The following is a 20000-nucleotide window of genomic DNA, read 5'->3' as shown; positions in this document are numbered from 1 at the left end:
TCCTTCCTTCCTCTTTTCCTTTCTCCCTCCCTCCCTCCTTCCTTCCTCCCTCCCTCCCTCCTTCCTTCCTTCTTTCCTCCCTCCCTCCCTCCTTCCTTCTTTCCTCCCTCCCTCCTTCCTTCCCTCCTTCTTTTCTCCCTTCCTTCCACCCTGATTTAAAAGCTTAAATGTGACCTTTGAACTTCTCATTTATCAGCTGTGACGTCTGAAAGCTATTCAGATGAGCTCTCTCACACACACACACACACACACACACACACACACACACACACACACACACACACACAGACACACACAAGCTGAGACTAGTCCAACCAAACATATCTTTCTGTGGAAAACAAGCGTAGCAGGGCAGGATGAGACTCGTCACTGTTACTGTGTGACTTTTGTCTCACGTCTCGATCTTTGCTGAAACATTCTTCTCCTTCTAACCAAAACATGAAAACATGAAAACATGAAAACCCACACAAGCTGCACGACTGAACATCTTATCCAGACCTTCAGACCGTTCTGTCTGTTTCTGGGTGTCTGTTTTTATCTAATCTGAGAAAGCAGTGAGATTATTTTTTTACGTGTTTCTACTGATGAGGGTTTGCACATTAAAAAAGACGAAAGAATAAGAGAAAAAAACTATATTTTCCTTCCTTCCTTCCTTCCTTCCTTCCCTCCTTTCCTCCCTCCTTCTCTCTTTCTTTCCTCTGTCCTTCTTTCCTTCCTTCCTCTTTTCCTTTCTCCCTCCCTACCTCCTTCCGTCCTCCGTTCCTTCTTTCCTCCATCCCTCCTCTCTTTCTTTCCTGTCCTTCTTTCCTTCCTCTTTTCCTTGCTCCCTCCCTCCCTCCTTCCCTCCTTCTTTCCTCCCTTCTTTCCTCCCTTCCTTCCACCCTCCCTCCTTTCCTTCCTTCTTCCTCCCTTCCTCCCTCCTTTTCTTCCCTCCTTCCTTTCCTTTCCTTCCTCCCTTCCTTCTTTCCTCCCTCCTTCTCTCTTTCTTTCCTCTGTCCTTTGATATTAATATTGTTGAAATTGCTCATTATATATATTGGCTGGTGTTCCTATTATTTTGTCCACTCCATTAACATACATGAGAGAGAGCAACATATTAGGAACACCAGTCAATATAATGCACCGTCAGTACACCACCACTAAAAACTAAAACATGTATAAACTTCATAAAAGCTGAATTTAAAGCAGAGCTGTTGTATTAGATTGAATCAGATTGCATATTATATATCATTTATAGGTTATTACGCAATGGTTTGACTGCTTTGGCCCACTTGAGATTAAATTAGGTTGAACTAAAATGAGTTTGACACCTCTGATCTATACAGTTATAAAACATATAATTACACAAGTATGTCTGTAGCTATAAATGTAAAGGAGATTTATTTAACCTTCCTGTTGTCCTCAGGTCAAGGAAGGACAGAAGGAAGGAAAGGAGGAAGGAAGGAAGGGAAGGAGTAAGGAGGAAAAGAGGAAGGAAGGAAGGGAGGAAGTAAGGAAGGAAGGAAGGAAGGAAGGAAGGAGGGAAGGAAGGAGGAAGGAAAGGAGGAAAGAAGGAAGGAAGGAAAGAAAGAAAGGAGTAAGGAGGGAGGGAGGAAGGAAAGGTGTAAGGAGGGAGGGGGAAAGGAGGGAGAAAGGAAGGAAGGAAGGAAGGAAGGAAGGAAGGAAGGAAGGAAAGAAATGAGTAAGGAGGGAGGGAGGGAGGAAGGAAAAGAGTAAGGAGGGAGGGAGGAAAGGAGGAAGGAAGGAAGGAAGGAAGGAAGGAAGAAAGGAAGGAAAGAAAGGAGTAAGGAGGGAGGGAGGAAAGGAAGAAGGAAGCAAGGAAGGAAGGAAGGAAAGGAGTATTCTGCGAAAAATGCAGAATACAGGTAGAGAAATGAAAACAGATGCCTTGTGTGTGTGTTACGTGTTGACTCTCACATGTTCTCCATCACTTCATTTTCTTTCTTTGTCTCCTGATCTCTCTGTGTTTTCTTCCTGTCCTCCAGGTCGTCAGCGAGTCGACACAGCACCAGCAAGACATCATGTAAAAAAAGAAAAAGAAAAGAAAATCTGCAGAAGACAAGAAACCAAAAAAAAGACGACCCAAAAACAACAAACATCTGTTCTTTTTCCTGAGATGGACAGATGAGGAATAAAAGATGCACAAATAAAAACTTAAAGCCAAAAAAAGACTTTACAAACTCCTCGTTATGGCCTGTATTGTTCTTTTTTGTGAACTTAAGGCTGGGAACTTTATCTGGGGGTTATTTATCTCTGCTTACTGATAAAACATACATTTATGTCACATAGAGTGCAAAAAACAAATCTCCATCTTATCATTTGAACCTCTAGCTGAATCTTAAGGAGTTTATTTACTTTACAATATTAGAAATCAAGACTTTTCTGCATCTTAAATCTTAAAATAAGACAGAATAACTTACCTTAGCCTCACATAAGTTTAAAGGTTATTGCAGATAGATAAAAAAGGGACTTGATAAAATGGAGATTTGCAATTTAAGTTAAATACAACAGAACATTTTGCTCTTTCACTCCTTCAAACTGAGCAAATCCTCCATAAATCCACTTTAAAAAAAAAAGGTAGAAATCTTCTTGTTTCTTTAGCAGTTTTTCGTCATGTTTCTCAAGGTTAGAGTCGCTGTTTTAGTCCAGTTAGTAACATTATTGAGGCAGAGAGGATAGAAAAGAACAGAGGAGGAGATGGAGGAGATTAAAATAAAGGTGTCTGGAGCTGAAGAGATAAAGAGAGGAGGAGAGGAGGTTGTGTGAAGGAGAAAATACCAGTGCTGTGTCTCAAATCTTGTACTTCTGTAAGTGTAAACAATAATGCAAAGGGTCAAGAAGTTGTAACCATGGAAACGTCTCACATTCAACGGTCGCCATCTTGGCTACGTAGTACAAGCGGAGATGCACCACTTTTTAAACATAAAATGGCGGCTGAGGACATTATAATAACTACAGTTAGCAGTGTTTCTAAGGACTAAGCATCCTCCATACTGTTGCCAGATATAAGCCATCAGTAGGTTTATTGGGTTAATTTAGCAGTCTATAATGAATTTGTACTGCCAATGCTAACACTAGCTTGTCCCCGTTAGCTCGCTAACGCTAGCTTATTAACCGTAGCTTATAACGCTAGCTAGTTAACGCTAGCTAACGTTAAGAATAGTAACACTATTAATAACATTTTATTTGAAGACGCCTCTCTGGGCACTCGAAGACGCCATACACTATAATAAACAAAACAGATAAGAGTGTAGAACAGACAAAACAGTCAATGCTAACTCCTTAATGCTAGCTCGTTAACGCTAGCTCTTTAACGCTAGCTTATTGACTTTGGCTTCTTAATGCTAGCTTGCTAACTAGCTAATCATAACGGCCGTTTTTGAGTTCACTAACTGACAATTACCCCATATTTTATTGGTTTCACTGACTAAAGACAGTAAATCTTGGCTTTGGCTTTATTAGATTCATTTGTTTATCATTTAATCCAAATTTTTATATCCATAAATCCAAATCTTCAAGCAAAACATACATATTTCTCCCCTCACTTACAGCTTAAATCCAACAATACATAACCTTTTAAAGTTTACAAGATTTTAATATTATGGTTATTTTATTTATTTTGACTTTTAGCCTACTTACTTTTATTTTCTTTACATCCTTAGTCACCCTGGTATGTTGTGGTGTCTTCATTCATAAAATTAATAAAAAACCTGACAAAAGAGTGTACTAATAGAAGTATGTGATTTGAGACACAATATAAGAAAGAAAGAGAAGGAGGAAGAGGAGGCAGATATCAGTAGTAATCATTTGTGACTTTCATATATTTGCTAATAAAAGTGGATTACAAGTTGACGCTGGCTGACTTCTTGTGTCAAAGGACGACTCGCACACATGGATCGTATACAGGCCCGTAGGAACACATGCTTTAATAATCATAATTCAATAATAATTGTTCTTTTTTTTCTTCTTTCTTTTAAAAAGCATAGAGTTACTGGCCTACAGTGATGAGATTGCACTCTCCTTTACAGAACTGGCTTGGAGAAATAAATTAAAAAATCATCAGCAAATAAATACATCCGACTGGAGAAGAAGAAGAAGAAGAAGAAGAAGAAGAAAACATGTCTCAATTAAATTAGATTCAAAAAACAAATGCAAAAAAAAAAAAAAAACAAATAAAATGGTAAAAAAATAACCACAACAAAAAAAAAAACAAAAACAAAATTTAGTAAGTGCTGTTTTATGTACAAATTTCACATCGATGCACATCATGAAGGAGGAGAAGAAGGGGGGAGGTGTTTGGTGGGAGGTCATGCATTTCGGTTTTCACGAGGACGAATAAAAATAAAAACATACCTTACATTCCCCCCTTTTGCTCGCTTTTCCTTTGTTTTTTCTTTTACTTAAAAATAAAAAATAATAATAAAAAGGTTAATAAAAGACCTATTCACATTTTTTTCCCCAACTGTTGACAAAAAAAATGTTTGTGTTTGTCCCCAAATAAAAGAAAAATCAATGCACATGATGGAAGGAGTCTAAGTACAAGTTGGTATGGCCACAAGTCCGCTTTTATTATTCAAACTCTCTGAGCCTTAATTACACTGACATCTCAGCCTGCTCTTATTTATTAAAAGTGCTATAATTAGGAAGTTATTAAGCCAGATTCAATCAACTTCTCTACATTTTTTAACCAGTATTTGTTATGCAATCTGCTGCAGAAAGGGGGCGCTGTTCTGCAAAAGCAAATGGAGCTTATAATAATGATTTTTCTCAAAGTGGAACAACTGATTTAAAGATTGCATTGCATTGCTTTATAACACCACAACAGCAAATGGAGCTAAAGTTAGAAGGTGTCTCGATGATTTCTCAGATGATGGCTGTTGAATCTGATCTCAGAAGTAAAATAAAAGGTAAAATCTCCAGCAGCACTTATAGTATATAAAAACAACTTTATTTTTCCGACCTCACAACCCAAATAAAGTTGTTCTGGATTATCTCCATTCACCTCAGAAGTTGTGCCAGAAACTTCTCCACTGCGTTTTCTTTTTTCAGTTTTGAGCCACCAAGAAAAATGTCAAGACTACCTGCAGACGAACATGAAGGTGGTTTTCTTTGTGTGTTTTCCCCCCATGAAGTAGCAGACAGATTTAAAACATCATTTCATATTTAGTCAATTGACTCTTTTAAAAAGACTTTTAAAGACTTTATACAATATGTAAAACTGTAATAACTGCAATAAAACGGGCCAATATAAAGTTAATTCATTAAGTCTTTGGAAAGTTGCTGATTCTTTTAAATGTGTAATGTTTTAAATCAATGTATTTCTTCTACCAGAGCAAATACAGCTTTAGCTTGTAAGTTTCTCTCAATATTAGATGGTAGAAAGAGTGAAAAACATCCCAAACTCATCTGATTTTAAAGGGAAAGCAGGATAAATTATTTATTTTGAGCTTTTGGAATAAATATATTACTACGACTCTGCTTAGCAGCATGAATAATCTCTTTCAGGATGTTAAATAATCATGGATTGAGTTTTCCAACACTTGGAAATCTTCTAAATCTTTCTACATATGTGTTGATTTGGTGAAATCTCTCATGAGGTGCCAGTGTAAATATGGCTTTTTCTCGCAAAAACCTTCCTCATATTTCCAGGCATCTGTGAAGGCGACAAGCCAACTCGACTCCCCGACATTTTTTTTTACCCTGTTTGTCGCTTCTCCTTCTGTGATCACATTTAAATGCAAAAAAACAAGCCATTCTTCGGAGATCTGTCAGTAACCCCCCTTCCTGTCGCTGAGCGGCGCAGTCCGAGGAGGGGCACCAAGGCACCTGTTAAAGCAGAATCCCCCGGCCTTCGACGAGCAGTTCGATGCTTGAAGAGGTGCATCGTCCAGCACCAAGGTTGACGAAGGGTTTCCCCATCTTTAAAAAGGACGTTAAACATGTCTCTCCCCATTTTTGGAGGGTTTTTTGTAGTCCAGATGGCACAGAAAGCAAAAAACGGACCCCGGTTTGCATTGAAGGGGCTCTTACTTCCCTTTAGAGATGATCTTCGTTGGGTTTCTCCGAGGTCTACTGCGGGATGACAGTTTTTTTTTTACACAATGCCTGTGTGAGAACCTGCTGATCCCCAGGCTGCTTCAGGTGTTTCCACGTCAACCCTTAAGATCATAGCTGCAGTGTGTGTGTGTTTGTGTGTTTGTGTGTGTGTGTGTGTGTGTAGTGTGTAAGTGCATGCATGCATCTGTGCGTTTGTATCTATTGAAAGATTGTGAAAGGAGGTACGACAGACCTCTGCACCATAATTGACGGCTCCCAGCGGGGGGGTAGCCACGAGGAGAACAGAGTCTCACAGTCCAAAATTTATTTAGTAAAGGGTTAAACTTGTTTTGCATTGTGGGTAAATCCAGCCCGACAAACATACTGTACAGAGGTGAGGCTAAACCCAGACGGTGTGTGTTTAAACCCAGAATCTTTGCATTTAAAACCCCAGTGGTGTTTGTTCAAGCACAGACGTGATTTCACCCAGGTGGGTAAGTGATTGTAGAGTCATGTATCTCCCTGTTGAGTGGTGCGTTCAGGCGTCTAGGAGGGGGTGGGGGTTGGAGGAGGGGATCAAACCCGTAGCGAAGGTCCCGCGGCGCCAGTGAGGGGCGTCGTGGAGCCGCAGTCGTAGCCCACATCCACCACGGCGTGAGGCCCGCCGACCAGCCGGCTCGGGAAGGGCTGAGCCTGCACCTGCCGCTCTCTGAAACTCTGGATGTAGCTCTGAAGAGAAAGAAAGAAAGTTAAAGCAATGGTTCGGCGTAATTTCGACCCAGTGTCATATGTGTCTATCTAAACACCGCCTCAGCCATCTTCACAGCTCCTTACCGGCGAGAGGACGTCGGTGTCGTAGCGGCGGATGGGGTTGGGCTTGCGGCGGTAGGCGGGCTCCTGTTGCAGATGCTTGGCCTGGTGCTGATGGTGGGACGAGCCGCCGTGCTGCTGCTTCTTCTTCTTCTTGTTGCGATAGCGGTCGTCTCGTTGTCGAATCCTCATCACCTGCATCCTCCTCTGCTGCCGGCTGATGATCACTGCGGGAACAAGACGAGACTCACTGAGTGTCGTTTCCTCGTTAACATCTAAAGATAATCTAAATGTTAATGAACACAGTCGGCCCCCGCTGGATGGATTCACTGCTTCTTACCAACACGAGGAGTCCTGAGGAACTCCTTCAAAGCAGGTTCATTACATCAGACTTTGCTGAACACACACAGCTGTTTGATTTTGAAACACTTTTTTAACCTTTGTAGGTCTGCTCAACCATTTGGCAGAGATCATGTCATGATATCTGGTCCCATTTAACTTTTTGGACAATCTTTACCACTTGTATGAGGCATGTAATGCACAGACAGACCATCAGCTTGTGGTATGGTTGCTATGGATACAGGTTGTGCTAGTGTATAAACGAAGAATAACACAAATCACTGCTGACATCCTGCTGGAGATGTTTTTGAAGTTTCATTTTTTCATCTTGTATACAAACAGAATGAGTCTCTAACAGGTTTTTAAAGAAAAGTTTGGAACAAATGAGGTCTGTTAAACATGAGGGTCAATGGCCTCAAAGAGGAAGGAAAGGACTTTCTTGGTGGTTAAAAGTGATTCTAACCACACTGAGATGAATAACATGACATGCATCACTAGTGCTGCTCCTCACCTTTGGTATGGGAGTAACCCTCAGCGGTCACCTTCCACTGGACTATGACGCCCAGCAGGGTGAGGGCGGGCCACACCCCGAGCACCACCCACGTGAGCCAGCACACCGGCTTTCCAGGCGCCGCTTTCAGCCGCTCGTACATGTACAGCACCAGGGCGAAGAGCTCCACGAAGTAGTCCAACGCCACGGTGATGACGGCCGCCCCGAACATCGCCGTGGACAGCGTGGTGAAGAGGCGCTGCCACTGCAGTGTGAGCACGGCAAAGAGCATGCCCAGGCCAAGCAGCACGCCCAGAGGCACCCAGACGGAGCGCGGCGGGCTGTCGGAAAGCTCCTCCATGCCTACCAGCGTGGCCACGGCGACCAGCAGGCCCAGCAGCAGGCCCACCATGAAGAGGCCCACGCTGCGGACCAGCATGGTGACCAGGCCGCAGAGCGTGCCGATGCCCAGGCCGATGCCCACCGAGGCCTCCACGCTCAGCTGGGTGTCCAGCACGCGCTCCTTGTAGCAGAGCATGAAGATGACGACGGAGCCGAACATCAGGCCCGTCAGGAACATCACCGCCTTGAAGCACCGATAACCTGCAGGAGGAGGAAGAAACGTTGTCATAAGGAACGACACAGAAAGCTGCTGCCTACAAGCATTGTTCTGTTGAAACTGTAACCATGACGATAATAATCCATACTTGAACATAATGAAACTCTTATAATCAGCATTTATAAGAGCTCAAGTTTCAGATATATTTGGGTTAGCATCCATTTTCAAACTTCGTCATCATTTCCTGACATTAACATCAGGAGTTGGCGTCCTGTGTCACTGCTTCCTGTCATCTTATCTGGACATTTCCAGTATAAAGTGTCTGTGATGATGGTGGCGGCTGCTGCTGATGATAATCTTTACGTTTCCTGTCAGGACAACGTGTGATAAATAAACCCACTGAGATCATCTGTGGGAGGTTTAAAAAGCTCTCAGTCCCTGCTGTGATGTCTGAGACCGAGGACAGAAATAGATGCATCTATTACAGTTATTACGGTAACTCAAAATCAATATGAGATGCAAACACTCATATTTATTCAGGAGCACTCACATAAGTATACATCTTTAATAAAGCTAAAGCATCTAATGTTTTCCTTCCTTCCTTCTTTTACTTCCTTCCTTCCTTCCTTCTTTCTGTCCTTCCTACCTTTCTGTCTTTTTTTCCTTCCTTCTTTCCTTCATTCCCTCTTTCCTTCCGATCCTTCCATTCATTCCTTCCTTCCTTCTTTCCTTCCATTTGTCCTTCCTTCCTTCCTTCCTTCCTTCAGACAGAAAGGACAGATCCTTTCTGTCTTCCCTTCCTTCCTTCCTTCCTTCCTTCCTTCCTTTCCATCTGTCTTTTCTTCCTTTCTTCTTTTCCTTCCTTCCTTCCTTCCTCCCTTCCTTCCTTCCTTCAATCTTCCCTTCCTTCCTTCTTTCCTTCCTTCCTTCCTTCCTTCCTTCCTTCCTTCCTCCCTCCCTCCCTTCCTTCCTTCCATCTTATCTTCCTCCCTCCCCCCCTTCCTTCCTTCCTTCCTTTCCATCTGTCTTTTCTTCCTTTCTTCTTTTCCTTCCTTCCTTCCTTCCTCCCTTCCTTCCTTCCTTCAATCTTCCCTTCCTTCCTTCTTTCCTTCCTTCCTTCCTTCCTTCCTTCCTCCCTCCCTCCCTTCCTTCCTTCCATCTTATCTTCCTCCCTCCCCCCCTTCCTTCCTTCCATCTTCCCTTCCTCCCTCCCTCTCTTCCTTCCATCTTCTCTACCTCCCTCCCTCATTTCCTTCCTCATTTCCTTCCTTCTTTCTTTCCTTCCTTCCTTCCTTCCTTCCTTCCTTCCTTCCTCCCTCCCTCCCTTCCTTCCATCTTCTCTTCCTCCCTCCCCCCCTTCCTTCCTTCCATCTTCCCTTCCTCCCTCCCTCTCTTCCTTCCATCTTCTCTACCTCCCTCCCTCATTTCCTTCCTCATTTCCTTCCTAATTTCCTTCCTTCCTTCCTTCCTTCCTTCCTTCCTTCCTTCCTTCCTTCCTTCCTTCCTTTTAATGATCTGGTCCACATTTGATCTAAAGTCTTCAGTATTTTATGTCCACTGTCCAAAATATCCAACATGCAACTGAAACAATGTGACTTTATACATATTTTGCCAACAATTGAAGATGAATCTTGTTTCCTGTCGAGGGATGTAGAGAGCTGACTCACCAAAGAAGCAGTAAATGATGCCGAAGAGGCAGCACATGGAGCAGACGACGGAGGGAACCACCTTATAGCGGCCGCTGGAGGCCTCCTCGCAGCCGCTCAGCCGCTCGGGGCTTAGCTCCTGTTCGGGCTGGGCCAGCAGCGTCTCCAGGGTGGTTGTCATGGCAACGGGAGGAGAGAGAGAAAGAGAGAAAGAGAGAGAAGAGATGGGAGGGGAGAGATGGAGAATGAGAGGTGATCAGGTGGGAGGTGAAGGGCAGGGGAGGCTATGAAGCACCACCCAGCCACATGGCTTCACCTGCAGATGGAGACAGAAGAGAGGGAAGAGAAAAAAAAGGTAAAATATATCACCTTTTTTTGTTTTATAAAGACAGAACATCAACACCAAAAGCGACGTCAAAACTGAAAGAAAGTGTAGCAGCAATTAGTACACACTTATTGGACAAAAAATATACTTTTTAAGTCTCAAATAATTTAACCAGAGAGTTTCTGTCTCCATAGCAACACCTCCAACTCCATTTTCCCCCTAAACTTAACCTCTGTATAACACTTCCAAACTATGAGGAGCAGACGCATCACAACCCAAAACTGACCTGATATGTGACAGAGCTTCTGTTTTTTAATCCATCTGCTTAAAGTTAATTAACAATAAGACCTAATCTCGACACAGAGCCCAGAAAATAAGAACATTTCTTGAGAAAAACTTGAAATTAGTCTTAAAGTTGTTTAAATGATGCAGAATTGTTATGGTGATACAGGTGGTGCGTTCAAGGCCCCTCGGACACCCAGGACTTCAGAACTTCAGAACTGAGCATAACCATCAGCATTCAAAGAGACTTCTCGACAATTACAACCACTATCATGTTAAAAAAGGACTTATTGAGGAAAAACTGTTCTAAAACTATTATATTAACATGGTTTTTTTCACACATTTCAGTCTTTTAGTAACAAAGTGTTGCTTATTAACACCTTCAGGACAAAAATAAAGCTTATTTTTTACAATCTCTGCTTCTTAATATAAAAATCTGACTGGAAACTAAACATATAATCTGATTATTGCAGTTTTACAGAGTGGATTTACTGTAATTTGAATGTAATAAGCTAAACTATAAAAAAAAAACCCACTCCAGCTCATCACTGCCAACATCCCGAAAATGCCCCTCCCGCCCCCCCACCCTGCCTCCCACCCCTCCCGCCCATCCCGCCCCCCCCATGGTTAATAACACAGCTTTCCAACCTGCTGCCATGTAAAGCAGATTGTGTGTCCGTACATACACACACAGAGTTTTGGCGTCGCTCCCCTGACGGCGGAAACAAGCAGATAATAATAGCTCACAGACAACAGCGGGGAGGGCGAGGGCGATCAAAGCCTCTCTCCCTCCCTATCCCTCTCCCTCTCCCTCTCCCTCTCTCTCTCTCTCCTTTTGTTTGATCAGGAGGTGTTTAAATGGGAAGGGGGGGTCGGGTGGGGCGGGGGCGGGGGGCACAAAGCAAACACATCTCTCTCTGTGTGTTTTCCAGTCAATGACGTTCCTAACACCCTCACTCTGATTAAAGCCTGAAACACAGAGTTAAATATCTAACAGGTGTCTCACAGTGAAGTTTAACTTTATTATACTGAATATTTTACTGTTACACAGTTTAGTGTGTTTTTATGTAACTTTCCTTCCTTCCTTCCTTCCTTCGTTCCTTCCTTCCTTCGTTCCTTCCTTCTGTATTCCCTTCCTTCCTTCCTTCCTGTATTCCCTTCCTTCCTTCCTTCCAGTCTCCTTCTCCTTCTTTTCAGAATCAGAATACTTTCCTTTCCTTCCTTCCTTCTTTCCATCCTTCCTTCCTTCTTCTCTTCCTTCCTTCCTGTATTCCCTTCCTTCCATCCTTCCTTCCTTCCTTCCTTCCTGTATCCTTCTCCTTCTTTTCAGAATCAGAATACTTTCCTTTCCTTCCTTCTTTCCTTCCCTCCTGTATTTCCTTCCTTCCTTCCCTCCTTCCCTCCCTCCCTCCTTCCTTCCTTCCTTCCTTCCTTCCTCCCTCCCTCCCTCCCTTCTTAGAGAGGTCAGACATATAATAAAGAGTCAGAGTGTAGCTTTAACACCTCAGCTCTTTGTCAAACCAGTCGGACCTGTTTCACCTCTCCTATGTGACACAAACTAATTATTGTCCGCCCCCCCGGGGGAGGGGGGGGGGGTGGTGGTTAAACAGAGATGGAGGGAAGGAAATAGAGAAAAGGAGAAGTGAGGATAAAGCTCTTCAGACAGGAATCGAGAAAAGAGCCGCGAGGAGTCTCAGAAGTTTTATTTAACCTTTGTGTCGTTCTCCCGGGTCAAATTAAACCCGTCTGTTTTGACTGTTCCTTCCTTCCTTCTATCCTTCCTCCCTCCTTCTCTCTTTCTTTCTCCCCCTTACCTTCCTCCCTTCCTTCTTCCCTTCCTTCCTCCCTTCCTTCTTTCCTTTCCTCCCTTCATTCCTCCTTCCTTTCCTTCCTTCTGTCCTTCCTCCCTCCTTCTCTCTTTCTTTCTCCCCCTACCTTCCTCCCTTCCTTCTTCCCTTCCTTCTTTCCTTTCCTCCCTTCATTCCTCCTTCCTTTAATTCCTTCTTCCTTCCTCCCTTCCTTCTTTCCTTTCCTTTCCTCCCTTCATTCCTCTTTCCTTTCCTTCCTTCCTTCATTCCTTCCTTCCTTCCTCCTTTTCTTCCTTCTTCCTCCCTTCCTCCCTCCTTTCATTCCGTCCTTCCTTCCTTCTTCATGGATACTGACATGATTTATAAGGGAGATCATTTCTTATAAACCAACATTTATCTCTCATCTGAAAATGTATTCATTAGTTCATGTAGATGTTGGAATATAAAATAAAGATAATTGATGAATAAAGTGAGTTTAATTGGTACTGTGACTCCATTTAAGCTCACATCATGATTTATTTACTAAATATAGAACAAAATATTGATTTTAAAGAATTAAAAACAGCAATATATGTATTCAGTAACCCTCCTGAGTGAAATCTGTAAAGGTTTTTTATCTTTTTATGGAGCATCAGAGTGTGTGGTTGCAATTTAATATAATGGAAACAGTCAGCAGGAAGAGGCACACACACACACACACACACACACACACACACACACACACACACACACACACACACACACACACACAAACATATTCTTTCTACATTTTAATCTAAACATTAATAATCATCTTTTGGTGGAGAGGATTAGCTGGTCGCTGCCGAGTGACCCTGCTGTGTGTGTGTGTGTGTGTGTGTGTGTGTGTGTGTGTGTGTGTGTGTGTGTGTGTGTGTGTGTGTGTAGAGGCATTAAGCTATTTTGTCCTACAGATCAAAAAATTGCGCAGTTTTTTCTTTTTTTCGGATCAGCTTGTGAGAGAAAAAAAAAAGAGGAAATGAACGACAGAGCAGTTTCTTCTTCTTCTTCTTCTGCAATAACAACAACAACAGCACCATTCACCTCCTCCTGACTCTGCCTGCTTCCTGTCTGTTGCCATGTCAACGGCGGGATGCTGACAGACAGCCTGGCAGTCGGCCTCCGTCCAACGCCTGACCAATGGGAGAGCAGCTTAAACTCCCATAGCAACAGTGGGGGAGCCAATCAGTGACTTCGTCTGTTTCCCTCTGAATGTGTTCCTATATGTTAGAGAGTGCGTGTGTGTGTGTGTGTGTGTGTGTGTGTGTGTGTGTGTGTGTGTGTGTGTGTGTGTGTGTGCGTGTGTGTGTGTGTGTGTGTGTTGCTGTAGGAGCTTTTTAAAGACACTCACACACCAAAATCAGCTTGTTTCTATCAACCAAATGACTGAATCTATAGTTTATTTTTGATTATTTTATATCTATTCATTATTTAATTAACAGGATTTGGTTACTTATTATTTTTTTACTATATATATATATATTTCTGCTAATTAATCTAAGAATATAATTTATCGATTAAACTGTTTTAGAGCTACATCCAACTGAAAATGTCCTGTCCTCTGAAATGAGGCCAACCAGGAAGTAACTTAGAGCTGCATTCTATCAAAAGGCCACCAGGGGGCGACCGTCTCTATACAAGTCAATGGAGAATTCACCAACTTCTCACTTGATTTCTAACCTCAGTAAACGTTTTCAAAATGTGTTTATGGTCTCAATCGCTAGTTTAAAGCCTTCTTCAATGCAGTATGATGTTCATTTGGGACATTTTGGCCTCCCTGATTTTATATGTGACGATAAAGCAGGGTATGCATTAGGGGGCGTGGCTACTTCCTGATTGACAGGTTGATTGACCAATGTCCTTGAGATCCAGCCCTCGCAACCATAGCAACCTCCCCGGTCCGCCCATGGCCCCGCCTCATGCCCATATAAGTAGAATCCGTGTTTTTATTTTTCCCAGCATGCACCTGAAATTTTCAAGATGGCGCTGCCTAGATTAGAAACTATTGGCTTCCGAGCAGCAGTCCACAAACCAATGGGTGACGTCACGGATGTTACGTCCATTTCTTTTATACAGTCTATGTGTCAGACTGAATTATTAACTCAAATTCAGTCTGATTATCAGTCAGAAACTGAGGCCCCCCCCTACGCGCCCCCCTCTGCTGTGACTTTCTATCCTTTAGCCTAAAATAGCACAAAAACGCCAAATTTAGCCTCCGTGTGATAAATGAAAAGTCTTTTGTGACCTTTTGAATCGATCAGCTGCTGTTCAGACACAATGGAAACCGCACGACCTCGTCTCTCTCTCTCTGACGTCTGAACGAGGACAAAAACCTCTCGAACACAGAGCGCTCCGGTTTGAAAAAGGGTTTAAACCGTGTGTGTGTGTGTGTGTGTGTGTGTGTGTGTGTGTGTGTGTGTGTGTGTGTGGATCAGTCAATAGGACCCAGACACACTGACACAGATGTGCAGCCGTTCCCACTGCTGACATCATCACTCTGAACTCGGCGGCCGCGGCTGCCGCTGCCGAGCCGCAGACAAAAGGCTCTCCATGAATAAAGAAAAGTGAGTGTATTAATACGGATGAGAGCTCATGCACTCAGCTTCTGACCTACATCATTAACCTTATACTACCGCTCAGCTCCCACCGTATGCTGCCTTTATATAACAGCCGACTGAGACTTCCTGCTCTAATCCAGATGAGTTTTGGTTTTTGGAGTCCACACAGGTTGATGATGCGTTCGAGGCCTGCAGGAAGAGTCGGATGTTCAACAGTGATGCATTCATGAGCCTCCTTTACACTTTGCATTAAAATGTGTTTTGAGACTCAGACTGAAGTTTGAACTCATGGTTTGATAATCTGAAGACAAAGAAGTCTCTAGGCTTTATTTAGTTTGGTGTGTTAATGAATTCACAAGCAGTAAAAATAGGTTTTTATCGGGTTTAATGAAGGTTTTTTGATGCCAAAACTGATATTTTAGATTAAATAAAGACTTTAAATGTGCTTTTCTTTTCTTTATTCTGCCTAAAAAGTGGATTTTTCTGCTCTAACTTGAACTTTTTCTAGCTTTTATATCATTTGTGGGTTTAAATTACTCTTAGACTATTTTACTTTATTTATTTTGATGTTTTAAAGTTTAATACTTCTTTATTTTATAAGGCACTGTGATAATGAGACTGAAGTTTGAACACATGGAAGTAAAGGTGGAAATGCAAAGTCTTAGCTTTAGTTTATAGTCTTTTTTATTCTATTTTACTTTATTTATTTTGACGTAAAATTAAATTCTTCTTTATTTTATAGTGTGCAATATTTTCCCTCCTCTTAACTGTCTCACATAGTCACATACATATATTCACATATTTATTGAGTTTTTTTGCTGCTTTTTAATTTCTCTTACCCTCGCTTTTTTAACTTCAATGTCTTTGTATATGTGTATTTCTTTATTAATGTATTTGTGTGTGTGTGAGCTACTGGACAGCTATAAACACTCTGAAGGAAGTACGGAGAGAAGGAAGGGAGGAAAGAAGGACGGAAGAAAGGAATGAGGAGGGAAAGGAGTAAGGAAGGAGGGAGGAAAAGAGGAAGGAAGTAAGGAGAGAAGGAAGGAAGGAATGAGGAAGGAAAGGATTAAGGAGGGAGGGAGGGACAGGAAGCAACAGGACGGGTGTTCAGCTTCCTTCCTTCTCTCCTTCCTTCCTTCCTTCCTTCCTTCCTTACTTCCTTCCTCTTTTATTCCAGTCACTCACAGAAGAAGGAGATGATTGTCTCTTAGTTTTTATGGTTTCTTGTCTCCTGATGTGAGATGATTTTCTTTAAACGCTCAGAGCACACAGACGTTTCATAACCCGGTGACTCATGATGATCCAAATTATCCTCTTCTCTTTACGAGCACTGAGCTCATTTAACCATTACGACACTTTAAACCAGGGGAGTCAAACTCATTTTCATTTAAGGGCCACATACAGACCAATTTGATCTCATGTGGGCCGGATCATTAAAAGGAAGGAAAGAAGGAAGGAAGGAAGGAAGGACAAGAAGGAGAAGGAAGAAATCCTCATTCCTTCCTTCCTTCCTTCCTTCTTTCCTTCCTTCTCTCCTTACTTTCTTTCTCTTTTCCTCCCTCCCTCCTTACTCTTTCCTTCCTAATTCCTTACTTCTCTCCTTACTTCCCTCCTCTTTTCCTCCCTCCCTCCTTACTCCTTTCCTTCCCCCTTCCTTCCTCTTTTCTTCCCTCCCTCCCTCCTTAATCCTTTCCATCCTCATTCCTTCCTTCCTTCCTTCCTCCTTTCCTTTCTTCTCTCCTTACTTTCTTCCTCTTTTCCTCCCTCCCTCCTTACTCCTTTCCTTCCTTCCTTCCTTCCTCTTTTCCTCCCTCCCTCCCTCCTTAATCCTTTCCTTCCTTCCTTCTCTCCTTACTTCCTTCCTCTTTTCCTCCCTCCTTCCTTACCCCTTTCCCTCCTCATTCCTTTCTTCCGTCCTTCTTTCCTCCCATCCTTCTCTCCGTACTTCCTTCATTTCTTCCTCCCTTCCTTCTCTCCTTACTTCCTTCCTCTTTTCTTCTCTCCCTCCCTCCCTCCTTAATCCTTTCCATCCTCATTCCTTCCTTCCTTTTTTTCAGATTTGTGTCTGTGCAGCGACGTCCAGCTGTGTTAATCCTCGGAGGGTCAGACGGTCAGACGGGTTTTTCGACGGGTTTCCTTCTGAACTTGTTTCCTGCTTCCTCATCAGCTGGTGTCTGGTTCACCATATGCTGGCTCAGGATTCGGTTAATTAATAATCTGGAGTATCAGAAACTGCTGAGTCGGCATTTAATCTGCTATTTTCACCTCTTTAAGCGTCGCTGCTGAAACTATTAGCTGATTAATCGACTCTCATGTTGTTCCTCCCTCCTTCTGTCTTTCTTTCCTACCTACCTTCCTCCCTTCCTTCTTTCCTCTGTCCTTCTTTCCTTCCTTCATCCCTTCCTCCCTTCCTTCTTTCCTCTGTCCTTGTTTCCTTCCCTCCTCCCTTCCTTCCGTCTGTATGTCCTCCATCCCCATTTCTTCCCTCCTTCTTTCCTTCTCTTCTTCCTTTCCTTCCTTCTTCCTCTCTTCTTTCCTTCCTCCTTCCTTTCCTTCCTTCCTCCTCCCTTCTTTCCTTCCTCCCTCCTTTCTTTCTTTCCTTCTTCCTCCCTTCTTTCCTTCCTTCTTCCTCCCTTCCTTCCTCCTTTCTTTCCTTCCTTCTTCCTCCCTTCTTTCCTTCCTTCTTCCTCCCTTCCTTCCTCCCTCCTTTCCTTCCTTCCTTCCCTCCTCCCTCCCTCCCTCCTTTCCTTCCTTCTTCCTCCCTTCCTCCCTCCTTTCCTTCCTTCTTCCTCCCTCCCTTCCTTCCCTCCTTCCTCCCTCCTTCCTTTCCTTCCTTCTTCCTCCCTTCCTTCCTTCTATCCTCCCTCCCTCCCTCCTTTCCTTCCTTCTTCCTCCCTTCCTCCCTCCTTTCCTTCCTTCTTCCTTCCTTCCTTACTCCCTTCCCTCCTTCCTTTCCTTCCTCCCTTCCTTCTTTCCTTTCTTCCTGCCTTCCTCCCTCCTTTCCTTCCTTCTTCCTCCCTCCCTCCCTCCCTCCCTCCCTCCTTTCCTTCCTTCTTCCTGCCTTCCTCCCTCCTTTCCTTCCTTCTTCCTCCTCCCTCCCTCCCTCCCTCCCTCCTTTCCTTCCTTCTTCCTCCCTTCCTTCCTTACTCCCTCCCTCCCTCCTTTCCTCTCTCCTTCCCTTCCTTCCTTGACTCGAGGACAACAGGAGGGTTAAAGAATAACTCAGTAAAAGTTGACTGTTAGTCATTTGAATCATTTAAATTTACATTTTCACACTTTGTTGAAGATGAAGTTAAATAATTTGGAGTTAGAAACTGCAAACTGAGCAAAAAGTGAAGTTTCAGTATTAAACTTGGACTCAGCTGCTTTCTAACATCTCATCGTAAGAAGATAAAGAAGGTTTTTACTGACAGCATGAAACTTCCTTACTCCTTTCTTTCCTCCCTTCCTTCCTCTTTTCTTCCCTCCCTCCCTCCTTAATCCTTTCCATCCTCATTCCTTCCTTCCTTCCTTCCTCCTTTCCTTCCTTTTCTCCTTACTTTCTTCCTCTTTTCCTCCCTCCCTCCTTACTCCTTTCTTTCCTCCCTTTCTTCCTCTTTCCTCACCTCTCTCCTTACTCCTTTCCTTCCTCCCTTCCTTCCTCTTTTCTCCCTCCCTCCCTCCTTAATCCTTTCCATCCTCATTCCTTCCTTCCTTCCTCCCTCCTTTCCTTCCTTTTCTCCTTACTTTCTTCCTCTTTTCCTCCCTCCCTCCTTACTCCTTTCCTTCCTCCCTTCCTTCCTCTTTTCTTCCCTCCCTCCCCTCCTTAATCCTTTCCATCCTCATTCCTTCCTTCCTTCCTTCCTCCTTTCCTTCCTTTTCTCCTTACTTTCTTCCTCTTTTCCTCCCTCCCTCCTTACTCCTTTCCTTCCTCCCTTCCTGCCTCTTTTCTTCCCTCCCTCCCTCCTTAATCCTTTCCATCCTCATTCCTTCCTTCCTTCCTTCCTCCTTTCCTTCCTTTTCTCCTTACTTTCTTCCTCTTTTCCTCCCTCCCTCCTTACTCCTTTCTTTCCTCCCTTTCTTCCTCTTTTCCTCCCTCTCTCCTTACTCCTTTCCTTCCTCCCTTCCTTCCTCTTGTCTTCCCTCCCTCCCTCCTTAATACTTTCCATCCTCATTCCTTCCTTCCTTCCTTCCTCCTTTCCTTCCTTTTCTCCTTACTTTCTTCCTCTTTTCCTCCCTCCCTCCTTACTCCTTTCCTTCCTCCCTTCCTTCCTCTTTTCTTCCCTCCCTCCCTCCTTAATCCTTTCCATCCTCATTCCTTCCTTCCTTCCTTCCTTCCTCCTTTCCTTCCTTTTCTCCTTACTTTCTTCCTCTTTTCCTCCCTCCCTCCTTACTCCTTTCCTTCCTCCCTTCCTTCCTCTTTTCTTCCCTCCCTCCCTCCTTAATCCTTTCCATCCTCATTCCTTCCTTCCTTCCTTCCTCCTTTCCTTCCTTTTCTCCTTACTTTCTTCCTCTTTTCCTCCCTCCCTCCTTACTCCTTTCTTTCCTCCCTTCCTTCCTCTTTTCTTCCCTCCCTCCCTCCTTAATCCTTTCCATCCTCATTCCTTCCTTCCTTCCTTTAGTAAGAAGATAAAGAAGGTTTTTACTGACAGCGTGAAACCATCTGACTGTCGATGCGTCACACCACAGATTTCACCGACAACATGCGAGTCGTGACTGACGCCAGAACCGTCCGTGACTCCGCTGAGTAACAGCCGCGCGAAGATGATGATGATGATGATGATGATGACACAATCAATTACATCACCGTTACCCGGACCTGCTGCTGCGTGAGGCTGAGAGGCTGCTGCCAAAAATATGTTCAAGCTCCAGTTATAGAAAATAAAACTTTAAGCTTTGTGTCATCTGTTTATAACTGTTCCTTCCTTCCTTCCTACCTTCCTTCCTTCCTTCCTACCTTCCTTCCTTTCCTTCCTCCCTCCTTTCCTCTGTCCTTCTTTCCTTCCTTCCTCCCTTGCTTCCTCCTTCTATTCCTTCCTTCCATCATTCTTTCCTTCCTTCCTTCCCTCCTTCCTTCCTTCTTTCCTTCCTTCTTCCCTCTTTCTTCGCTCCCTCACTTCTTTCCTCACTTCCTTCCTTCCTTCCTC

General features: G+C 43.5%; 2 protein-coding genes across 2 annotated transcripts in view; one reads left to right on the top strand and one right to left on the bottom strand.

Moving 5' to 3' along the window:
* Positions 1-2027, top strand: part of LOC128354526 (desmin-like) — a 16754-nt gene extending 14727 nt beyond the window's left edge. The window contains 1 exon segment of the mRNA XM_053314749.1: positions 1986-2027. Coding sequence (XP_053170724.1) covers positions 1986-2027 — 42 coding nt within the window.
* Positions 2028-6612: 4585 nt separating this feature from the next.
* On the bottom strand, positions 6613-10064 carry tmem198b (transmembrane protein 198b). Its single transcript, XM_053314753.1, has 4 exons — positions 9902-10064; positions 7697-8278; positions 6871-7073; positions 6613-6765 (listed from the first exon to the last, which is right to left on the bottom strand). The coding sequence occupies exons 1-4, from the start codon at positions 10059-10061 to the stop codon at positions 6613-6615; spliced, it is 1098 nt and encodes a 365-aa protein (XP_053170728.1). The 5' UTR covers positions 10062-10064.
* Between the last annotated feature and the right edge of the window lie 9936 nt (positions 10065-20000).

Source organism: Scomber japonicus, chromosome 24 (assembly GCF_027409825.1).
Source record: "Scomber japonicus isolate fScoJap1 chromosome 24, fScoJap1.pri, whole genome shotgun sequence".
NCBI lineage: Eukaryota > Metazoa > Chordata > Actinopteri > Scombriformes > Scombridae > Scomber > Scomber japonicus.
This window is presented reverse-complemented; position numbering and strand designations above follow the sequence as displayed.

Bases quoted from the DNA above. Each gene is read 5' to 3' on its own strand.
- tmem198b (XM_053314753.1), bottom strand. From the start codon at position 10,061: ATGACAACCACCCTGGAGACGCTGCTGGCCCAGCCCGAACAGGAGCTA. The intron at 8,279-9,901 runs GTGAGTCAGCTC...CTCCTCCTGCAG, and splicing joins CATCATTTACTGCTTCTTTG to GTTATCGGTGCTTCAAGGCG. The intron at 6,766-6,870 runs GTAAGGAGCTGT...CTTTCTCTTCAG, and splicing joins ACACCGACGTCCTCTCGCCG to AGCTACATCCAGAGTTTCAG.